The sequence below is a fragment of the Grammomys surdaster genome, unplaced genomic scaffold, assembly GCF_004785775.1.
Source record: "Grammomys surdaster isolate TR1022 unplaced genomic scaffold, NIH_TR_1.0 125372, whole genome shotgun sequence".
NCBI classification, from domain to species: Eukaryota; Metazoa; Chordata; class Mammalia; order Rodentia; family Muridae; genus Grammomys; species Grammomys surdaster.
In genome coordinates, this window is record NW_021620244.1 from 267802 (window position 1) to 279351 (window position 11550).

Genomic DNA, 11550 nt, shown 5'->3' on the forward strand with positions numbered 1-11550 from the left:
CCTGGAACTCACTCTGTAGACCAGGCTGGCCTCAAACTCAGAAATCCACCTGCCTCTGCCTCCCAAGTGCTGGGATTAAAGGTGTGCGCCACCACTGCCCGGCAGATGTATTTTTAAAAACAAAATTGTAGGGCCGAAGTAGATGGTTAATAGGTCATTTTGTAAAAGCATTTCAGCTGCCATTACCTTGACTTTATCCACCACAGACTTATCATATTCTGGATTTGCTTCTCTTGTCCCCAGGCTATCAGCCAAGACTTCTACAGCATCATCAGGCACCAAGCCCTTCTGCAAGAACACAGGTAGATTAGCCTAAGCAGTTACTCACCCTTATCAATTCAGAAAGGCACACACTTATTTCAAGTCTACATTATCTTTAATATCTTGAGCTATCAATTTGATTAGAATGGATGTTTTGAAATATCAAGAATTAAAAATTAAAGCAAGTTTGTTATATTAAACACTGTGTGTGCAGTTGATAGGTTGAATATGTTACCAGGTCTAGCTGGAATTTTGATAGATGAATAATGAAGGTAGAGAAAGTAACAGAAGCTGACAGAAGAGAATGAAGGCAGGGGCTTTGCCTTGGGGCCTGGTCAGGCCCAGGGAAGGAGGCAAATATTTGTTGTCTGGAGCTTCTACTTGTTAATAATGGCTAACAGTTGGCTTAGGATCCTCCTCCTTGTTACTGATTTTCCTCACTACACAATGAGAACCACCTACATGAGTCTTGTTTTTCATAATGAAATGTATTCACTTGTTATAAGCCTGATTTGGCTACACTGGCTTTAAAAGAAAGAACAGGAAGCACAAGTGAGAGATGTTAGGGGAAATGAAGAAACAATGTATGGTCCAAAAGACAGGACTTTGTTCTGGCTTTCCAAACTGAGGGTCATAACTGTTCCACGGTGGCTTTTAAAACTTAGTTGAATGTTTCCTCACCAGAATGTTTTTCATAGATAGAAAACAAGACACCACACTTAACCTGCATAGGCATGTAGCAAGATTTTCCCTTCTAATTAATTTAAATATTAATACAACAAGAAACCTGTGATTGGACAGGGAAAAGGGAGACAGAACTAAGAGTTGCAGAGACAGGGATCCACACGGGAGAAGAGGAGGAGAAAAATGGAGGATGAACAGGACGATTCAAATTCTGTGTGGCTTTAAATAGCCAAGGTAGCTATAATATCATATAGGGATAGAATAATTGGGATAACTTATCTAATCTAGATGGGCAGCTTATATCATTATCAATTGGCTCTGAAATTATTGTGTGGGCATCTTGTGAATTGAGAATTTATTGATATATAACTCTGACTAATTATAAGCTTCTAGAGTTTTGATTTTACCAGGTTACTGGGAATTGTGACAACTAACTTAGAGGTGGGTGGTATGGGGCTGGCATGGCAGTGACCTGTCAAAGGAACTTAGCAAGTCCAGTGGAGATGTCTGGGGAGTTCTGGGCCAGAGAGTTTGCAGAGATGAGAACACTCCACTGGAGCCATATGGCCCGTTGATGCCCTGTGTTGCTTGGAAACTTGCTCTTTTATTTTATTTTATTTAATATTTCCCGCAACATAAGCACCCTACATTAATGTGTTCATTAATTTTTCATTATGTAGGTGCTGGTTCTCTCAAGCATCTAAATGAACACATCCCAAGTACATCAAGTACTTTACATTTCAACCTCACTGTTTTCCCTGGGAAATGCTATTCTCACTTCTCAGTGTGATCTTGGCCTCAGCATGGAAGCAGTTGTAAATTATTCAAGAGAAGGCTCCTTTACCCATGTCCCCTGCCTGTTTTCCATTTAGGACTGTTGAAAGTGTGTCATAACTTGAGGTCTGGCCTTATCTGTAGACAGCTGAAAGGCATCCAAGAGCCGGGCCACACTTCTCATTCTCATGACAGGTAAGGGTCTGGGTAACAGGTATACTTCTCAAGGTCAGCATAAAACCTTTATAGTATACTCATAAACATCAAATGGACTAGCAGATGGAGGTCAGTGAAAGCATGCTTGGGAAGCAGTAACGAATCTCCAGATCAGATCTATCCTTAGCATCATGAACAACAAGGAGATACTATAGAAGATCTGGAAAACATGTCTTAAAAGAAGATTTTGTAAGTGTGGAATCAGTGGTTCCTGAGTCAGGACAAAACCCACAAAGATCAAAAGCAAATAAGGACTTAACTAGTTAAATATCACACTTCATTCAAAAATTAGAAGGTAAGAAACAACAAAGGCCAGACAGAGGGATGCAACAATCTGTCCTCCAATGAGGAAAGGGGCAGGGTCATAGCCATGATTTGAGTGTAAGCATTCTACCATGGGAACCAGGAAGACATGTGGCACTGGAATTTCTGTCAAATTCCAGGACAAAGGGCTGATTGATAGACTATTGGAGACAGCACTTGAATTAAAAGTTAAGTGCAGATGAGATTTCCAGCACAGCCCTGAAGCCCAAAGGATAATGAACAGCAACTCTACATTACTTTTGCTTCATTTTCTTGGGATAATATTGTGATGACAAACAGTAGCAAGTCAGAGGAGAAAGAACAGAGCCCAAGGCCCTTTCAATGCTAAGGACATCATCACTCACCAAGGATGCTGGTTTGGGTGGCGCTGACTGTATACTGCACATGGAGGCCTGAGGCACAGTCTCCCCCACAGGAGTTTGGGATGTGTCCTTAGCTTTCTGAAAAAAAAAGCAAGTACTCTGAATAACTTTAGGACTACCAGACTAATAAACTGAACAACAGTGGCTCAGACACCACTAGATGTAAATTATAAGCGTGATTCTTTAAATGCTTATTGAACAATATTCACACCACGACATGTTAAAAACTTTTCAGTGACTGTAAATGGAACTTGGAGACTGGTTTCACATGTGTAAAAGAAGAACATGTTAATATAGATAGTACCTCAAGGGCTATCTGAGAGCATCTTGAAAATCTTAAATATGTGCACAAATGTATGAAATGATACTGAATAGGAGTTTCTGAGTGGTCCCTGGAGATGTTGTGAGAAAATATATTTTCAGAATATCACCTGAATACACTGAGGAATTCTAGGGGCAGGGTCCAGTAATTTTCAAATGTTTTTAATCCAGACAGTTTTGCAAAGATTTCCTAGCCAAGCACTCAGGAGAAAGAGCACTAACAATGCATGCTCTTGTCATCCTCAGGGCTGTACTTTTTAAACTGATAGATCTTGGGGTTGAAGAAGCACCAATATATCTTAGAACCTTTTAAACTATTGCTTTAACATGGACACACACACACACACACAAACAACAACAACAACACTAAGAACCCTACCATGAGAATTCCTTTTAGTAAAGAGTGGGATGAGTAAGGGAGGAAAAGCAACATAACAAAATGCCACTCTTTGCAAAGCCTTCCTGTTGGGTAAAACAGGAATGAACTGGTGGAAAGTAAGCCAGGGCTAGAGTACATTAGCAGTGGCATGTATGGAATCCTTTCACGAAGAGCAGGACATATGACTAGAAACATCCTTCAGAAAGAGTGGCTCTGGTGGACATGAAGGTAGGAAGAAGAGTAAAGGTTTCTGGGTTGAGAAGTGTGGCAATTTTATTTAACCAGCTCAGATTAAAAATGAACATTAATAACCCTAAAACATATTATCATAAGCATACTTCTATTTTTTCAGCTGCCATAGATGGTTTGTTTTGATATGTGGATTGGCCAAAATCTGCTGAAAGCTCCCCAATCAGCTCCGACTCACTCAGACACTGTGGAAAAAAAAAAAAAAAAAAGAAAGCAAGGTTAGAAGACACTCTGCTGTGTAAAATCATGAAACAGTGTTTTTTTGTTTTTTTAACATATCTCTTTGAGAAGCTCAGGCAGTTAATGGCTGATGGAACACAGAAACTATTTTTCTTCAATGGTATAACTACTGGGAAATTTCCCATGCACCAATGAATAATTCCATACCTGTACTCATGCAATCAATACTAAATACACACAATGGCTCATTAAAAATGAAAGAAAAAGATGTGAAAATCACTTGGAGAAATGTTGAACAAATAGTAGTTGAGTAACAAATGCTGTTAATTGGTGATATCATGACAGGAAACAATGTATATTTAAGGCAATATAAAAATAATAAATTAGTTCATGCTGTTCTTAAATCAAAGTCTAAATTAAATTCTAAAATAATAGAATGTAAAAACTCTTTTGCCATTAACTCTTAATCATTGGTGAATGCTGCTTAGAAACTAATAGTCTAGTAATAATTCATGAGGGAAAGGATCATTAAAATATATGCAAAAGAGCAGAGGCTTCAGCACATAGTTACTATCAGAGTTCTCCTCAGCACTAGGCTACATGTGAAATATGGTCTTTTAAAATGATCTTAATTACTCCTTATATTTCTGCTATGTTTAAGTATTAGGAAAACGTTATATTCCAACCTTAGACATTTCTTCAGGTTCTGGTAATAGTGGTTTTCCATCTTTATCCTGTAAATAAAATTAGAAATATATTAAAGACAAAAATAAAAAAAAAATGCTTTCAGGTCCCATTATATTTGTTTTAGGCAAAACCAGGATGTGAGAGGTAAGCTTATTTTTTTCTTATACTTGAGTAAATGAGTTTTAGATTTAATTTTTATGAAGTGACAAAACAGGAATCTGATCAAAAGATCAAACATTTGTAAGTAGGCTGAGATTTGTTCATTGGTGAGGCAAAAGGATAAAACAAACAAACAAAAGGTCATTGACAATAACACATGTATGTTAATGAAATTTTTTTTAATATTTAGACAGAGTGTGTGTGAGTATGAGTGCACATGTAACATGGGACACATGTGAAGGTCAGAGAACAATTTGCCAATTTAGTTCTCTCCCTATCATGTAGGACCCAGGGATCTAAGTTAGATAGATAGTCTTGGTGTCAAGTCCTTCTACCCACTGAGACATCTGGCTACCCCATCCTCAATGAAAAAAATAAAAAAAACATCAAGTTCTACCAAGCTGGGTATGCAGGCACATGCCTGTGATGCCAGCAGCAAGTGTTCAAGAATAGTCTCCACCACAGAGTGAGTTTGAGATTAGTTAAGTCTACCTGAGAATGTGTCTCAAAACAGGAAAGAAAAAGCATCAATTCTCCAACCCAGAGTGGGGATAAATATCATGCTTGTAATTTAAATACTGTTTAGTTTTGAACATGAGATTTCACAATTTAGGGAATGTTTTCTCCTCTTCACAAATAGTCAAATAGGTGAGAGCTTTAATGACTACTTTAGAAGCCATGAAAGGATAAACCATCACTGAGGCGATTAATACCTTAAAAGCAGAAAGCCAAGAAAATGGGTCTAGCTTCTTCAGAGTTGATATCAGAAGTGGGATAGCCAAAGCTGTCTCCAGTGTCAAGGAAAGGTATGCCATAAGCATGACTACAGATACGTGTGCTGCTATGAAGAGCGTTTACTATGTCTGGCTTTAACCTGTACCCAGCCAGGACTGTGTCCTTGCCTTCACCATACCTGTGCTGCTTAGCATGCAGAGAATTTACCTTGGCTGGTTTTAACCTGTACTCAGCCGGGACTGTGTTCTCATCTTCACCACACTTCTCCTGCTTTTCTTCTTTTGCTTTTGCCTGATGAAAATGGAGAGGGAAAAAAAAGCCGCAATTAAATAATGAATGTGATATAGATTGATGTCACCTACTTCATGTACTATAAAAAAGTACACAATTAGATTAAGGCATTTAGAATGCTTTGTAAACCACAAAACATAATACTGGAGAGCAGTTGTGAGCAGAAATGCTGAGACACCCTGCTTGGTCTAGGCCTTAGGAAGCTATGGTATTTTTGAGAATGTTACCTCTCTGGCTAATAATCTTTCCTTAGCTCATTGACTTTGAAGGCTTATCAAAGTAAATAAAGGCTCCTTGGAGGACAGAAAGCACAGCACAGAAATTAGCTGCAATTACTTTATTAGCTTCCATTTATTTTGCCCCAACAGGGTGGTTATCTAAGAAGGAAGAAAAAATCATATCCAATTTTCTCATCCAATTCAGAAATGGGAGAAGCAGAGAGTCACAGATATGGCTTCTTCATGGAGAATAGGTTTTAGAAATTTATAAAGGACTCCTTCCAATAACAGCAAGGATATTGTTGACCTTATATTGTAAGGTCAGTGAACCAGGAGCAAATCAATATATTATAAATAAGTAGCTCTACAGTAAACTACTAATTCTCTTCTACAACACTTGCAATAAAATGTGCAGGTGAGTCCTTAAAATTCCATGTGTAAAGATTTGGATCTACTTCAAGGCAAGGACTTAGAACACAAGACAGATGTTGCAATTTAAGCAAATTCTGACAACCCACTGTTTCACTCTCTACCTCAACCTCAGAACTGGACTATACTTTCCATTAATTTTTTAAAATTATTAAGCAATTTTAATCAGCCAGGCACTGTTTCCTGTTCTGGGACTAGAGTTTTATTTTATTTAGAATAGAAAGGACTTTGTTTCTTTTTGAATTTCAGGTTTTACTCTATTGCTGCCCATAAGGTTCTGATATGCAGCAATATTGTCCAAAACTGGGAGGTGTGCCATAAGGAAACACCATTAATATCAATGGCACAGGAAGACTCTTACTTTTGGGCTATGGGCAGTGACAGATACACACACAGCTGAACCCTTTCTGTTACCTCTTTGATTTGTATTTCAATTTCATAGATACCAAAAAGAACAAATTGCAAACATATTAGACCAAGTAAACATAATATGTAAAAATAGGGTGTGACTTAAAAGATATAATTATTATTAAAATAAATGTTTATTTTATCATATGATATAACACTTGAAGTGAGCTTGGGTCTCTCCTCTGGAAATTTCCATAGTTTGTACAAGTGCTCCCTAGTAAGGGGTAGAGGGCCTGTGGTGGCCAAGGACTTCTAGAAGGAGGACTTTGGGAGCCTTAGCAAAACACCAGTCTACTCACTATGAATGACCACCCCAGATTCCACAAATTAGTTCAAACACTTAGAGAACTGAAAGATCTTTTTAGGAAGCAGTTATAATTTAGGAATAGGGGAAAGCCTGCATGACAAAAAAAAATAGAACGTTACTTTATTAGTTTACTAGTACTCACTGGTTTCTAGAGGACAGTGAACACATTCTCATGCATACCACATAAAGTAATGAGATTAAGAATGCTGTGAAATGAGTTACTTTTAGGTCACTTTTCCCACCTATTCCTGTGGGTTAGTGAATCAATGAGTTAGACTGTACTGAAACTTGGACCAGTTTTATACTTTCTCTCTCCACATATATTGTCTTATTAAATTACTCTAATTATCTATAAAAAGCCTAAGGCAATCCTGAAATCTATAGCTCCCAGCTGATGAAAACACCACTTCAGCCTGGCCTGCTGGCCATACCCAGAGCTCCACCAAGACCCGCTCTTTAGAAACAGCAGCCTCTGAGTAATGTGCACCTCATGATCTTTGGACCCATGTTCCCTTTCTTCTGAGCATATCACATGGTCCTGGAGGACAGGGATTGTTTCTCCAGCTCCCTTACGTTCACCCTCATGAAGTTTCTCATGCCAAACTGCAGCAGGTGAGCCCTCCCAGAAAGTAGAAGACAGAAACTGGCCCATAGTAGACCTGGGCCAATTCAGACTCAGGCAGAGTTCATGGAAGTCAGGAAGACTGCACTTCCCTGACAACCCTAAACAGGAAGTGACAACAGTCATGGGCATTGTGACAATGCTGTTTGCTACATTCCTTCCTCTAATCTGATTGAGTAGTACTCCTAAAGCCTTTGGTTGTCTATCCATCTCCTTCTAGGATTCCTGTCTTGTCACACACAGGCAACTTATTTCTGTCCTTTCTCTTTTCCTAGGAGAACTGATTCGAAAAAGTATAGAAAAATCATAACTTAATATTATACTTCTATACCAGTGGCAAGCTTCCAAGGGCTTGCTAGGGGAGTGGAGGGTATGAGACAAACATGGTCTAAGTGTGCATGAGCTCCAGTAAGCAAGTGGTAGAGTGTTATTCAACTCTTCAGTTTATTTTAACCTAAGACAATTTTTTTTCAACCTTCGTCCCTATAGTTAAACAAAAGAAGCCTCATTCCACTCTTCTATAATCATTTGCCTCCATAAGCTCTCCTGAAAATACAAATTCCCAATACCTAGAAACATCAAATCTTACAGGTTCTCACTATACTACAACAGTTACCTTGCTTAGATGCCTCCTTTGCTTTGTCAAGGGTGGTGTTTCTTTTTCTTCTCCCCCCTCCCACCATTTCCCTTTTCATCTGACAAGGTTTCATGTAGCCCACACTGTTCTAAAACATGTTTACAATCCTCCTGCCTCAGTCTCCCTAGTTCTATAATCTCAGATGTACGCTAACATACTGTACAAAATGGTTTTCCATTCGTCAAGTACTAGATTCTGACCCAGGTCATTGCATAGGTCAGGTCAGTGAATGACTACTGAGCCACCCCTCCACCCTCACTTTCCACATATTGACGTAGCAGATGCTTTACATAAACACTTAAACATCTGTCCAGGTTGCTCATTCCGTAGCAATAAACACCTGCATTTAGTCTGAAAGGGAAGGAAAATAAAGACTAGTTCATTTTCAATTCTAACAATGTATAAGAATTCTACTCATGTGCCAGTGCTCAGCTATGAGCTGTAGACTAACAGGCTTTGAATATGAATTAAAAAAAAATCATTACCTCTTTGACTTGCTCAGCTTGGTTAAGGTGGCTCTGAGGATCTGGCTGCCGGGTGCCCAGTGAATCAGACAGAGCCTGAAGGGCTTGATCACTCATGACCCCCTGTTAAAAATGAAAAAGTCTGTGCATTAAAAAAAAAATACAAAACAACAAAACCATTTAGAGCTTGGATTATCTACATTATCTACTTGCTTGTTTGTAAAATATGCATTTTAAATACAGAAGATGAATTGTGGATTGGGAAATTATTATATGGAGGAAACACTTTTTAGAAAATTTAAAGAGGACAGAAAAAGAACTTACTGACAAATGAAAACTTGGTCTAAGATACCAAACCCATTCCTATAGCAACAGCTATTGGGCACACTTCAACTTTTATTTGGCAAGTAAGATATATGATTATAGTAATGATATTATAAAAGACCTTTATCAAAATTAAAGCTGAAAGCAAGTAAACTTGCACAACATTTCTTCTGTTTTTAAAAACTGTATTAGTAAAGCATCTTCTGAAAGCCCCACCCTTCAGCAAAACAGCCAAGCTCAGGTAAGTGAGAAGCTAAAGGCACAGTGTCTATGAGAACTCCCACTCTCAGGGTGTGGTGCTCCCTACAGTTCCCTCAGTCCTACAGATAAACTGTTCACGCCAGCAGGACAGAGTAGAGGCAGCCCTGATAGAAATGGTCCTTAACATTATCAGCACCATTCACAGGGTGTATACGCCCACATCCAGCCTGGAACTGCAGGATCAAATTTGAAGACTGAGAACTAGGTTATAGCTGGTTGCTTTTACAAGAGGCAGACAGAAGTAGTTGTGCTGACTTCCCAGTAGTGACTTATAAAGCTCTCTTTAGGAAGCTTCAAGTCTAAGATTTCATAGTCTGAATAGTGTCTCTTATGTGTTAGAAAATGAGATGGTCTTTGTTAGGATAAACTGGTGGCAGACGTAGGTGTGAGTGGGGGTGTATACCAAGGGTATGCCACCAAGAAAACACTCCATGCAACAGGTCTAGGGCAAAAGGTTTATTTTGCCAGGGGCTGGTTGGGGGGGGCAGGAAGCAAAAAGCTGTGTCTATGTGGAGACATGAGACAGAGAGACAGACAGACCAACTGACCCAGACCTACCGGGAAATAGAGAGAGAAAGGACAAGAAAGAGAGAGGGGGTGAGAGGGAGAGAGAAAAAGAAGGGAGAGGGAAAGGGAGCTGGGGAAGGGGGAGAGGGAGGGAAGGAAGGAGGGAAAGAGGGAGGGAGGAAGAGAGGGAGAGAGAAATATCTAGGGTAGAATTGCTACTGAGCCACATGGCATAGGTCCTGATTTACAACTGTCTTGTATGACTAGAATAAAGGCTATGCTTTAGAAGCATTCATAAATAAGCAAACCCAAGAAAGTACCTGCTGTCATATAAGCCCTGGCTATTTAAGTAAATAAGTACCTCTTCCACCTTCCTTTTCTTCTCCTGTGGGGGAAGAGCACTTCTGGTCACTCCTGCAGACTGAGCTTTGAACATTTCCCCAGTAAACTTCTAAAAATAAAATACAATTATGACAAACAGAACTAAAGCTTTCTTTTTACAGCCAAGATACTTTATTACAAAGTCCTTCCGAATAGAACTGAAATCAATACCTCTTTCTCAGTTTGCTTTCCAGTTGGAGAACTACAGGTGAAGTCAGATGACAAGGCATCTATCGCATGGTCAGTCCCCAGAGGTTTCTAGAGAAAAGAGCACAAGGTAACACCTGAGAGTCCAGCAAAGAAACAATCTTTGCATTCCTCAGATGCCAAATAAGAAATGTTAATGCAACAAGTCATGTCTGGAAGGGGTAGGTTCTCTTCCTCCTTTTCTCTCTTCCAAAGGAGTTACATGTGGCTATATGAGCTCATACTACTAACAATTATTAGTATTCACTATAACCTTCTATCCTATTTCTTCACCTCCATATTATAAATGGCCAAGGACAGAGGAATAGCCCCATGCCTACTACCATCCTTTGATAGGATTTTTTCATTTGTGTTTTCTTGGTCTTAGAGATTGAACCCAGAGTCTCATGCACACTAGGCAAGTACTCTGCCACCAAGATATCTGAGACATAGGCCTGGCTTACTTTTTAATTTGAGACAGGGTATAAATTATCCAGGCTGACCTTAAACTCAGCTTTCTGCATAACTGTTCCACCAAACCCAATTTGGTACTGGTAGTTCTTTGTCCCCTAACAAAGAACACAGTGTTGATACAGATCTTAAAAGACATCCATATAAACTCACAGGAGAGTCTGGAAGAGGTCCTGTGATCCCTTCATTTTTCTGAAACAAAAATGGAAGAAGTTAAGAAGGAAAAATTAATTCTTCTGATTGACAAAATGTATTCTCAGTCTATGATGAGCTAAATTGTGTATTCTCCCACTCACGTGCTGAAGTCCTGAAGAACCCTAGAATGGTAATTTATGTGGATATAGGATCTCTAATATAAGGAATTCATTAAAGAAGGTCATTAGTGGGAATCTTTATATAATAGAACTAATATCCTTATGAAGAGAACCAATTTGGGCCCAGAGGAAAACAAAGAGAAAAGGTGATGTGAAAGAACCCAGGGAGAAGACACCTGTCTACCAGCCTAGTCGACAGGCATAGAAGAGAGCTACCCCTCTGAGCTCTTTGCAGGAGCCACACACTAATTTTGATTTCCATAAACACCAGACAATGTATTTCTCTTAGTTAAACCATCCAGTCTATAGTACATTGTCAAAGAAGTTTCAAAGGCTAACACACAGAGAGTATTTCTCAGTAGTAACACACAGAGAGTACTTCTCAGTAGTAACACACAG

General features: G+C 39.1%; 1 protein-coding gene across 1 annotated transcript in view; it reads right to left on the reverse strand.

Moving 5' to 3' along the window:
- The window catches only part of LOC114637713 (calpastatin-like), a 108763-nt gene that overhangs the window by 26903 nt on the left and 70310 nt on the right, over positions 1-11550 (reverse strand). The window contains exons 13-21 of the mRNA XM_028785985.1: positions 10991-11029; positions 10352-10438; positions 10161-10250; positions 8729-8830; positions 5539-5622; positions 4437-4484; positions 3660-3755; positions 2604-2699; positions 187-288 (exon numbers count right to left, since the gene is read on the reverse strand). Of these exons, the coding sequence (XP_028641818.1) occupies positions 187-288; positions 2604-2699; positions 3660-3755; positions 4437-4484; positions 5539-5622; positions 8729-8830; positions 10161-10250; positions 10352-10438; positions 10991-11029 (744 nt within the window). The remainder of the gene's footprint in view (positions 1-186; positions 289-2603; positions 2700-3659; positions 3756-4436; positions 4485-5538; positions 5623-8728; positions 8831-10160; positions 10251-10351; positions 10439-10990; positions 11030-11550) is intronic.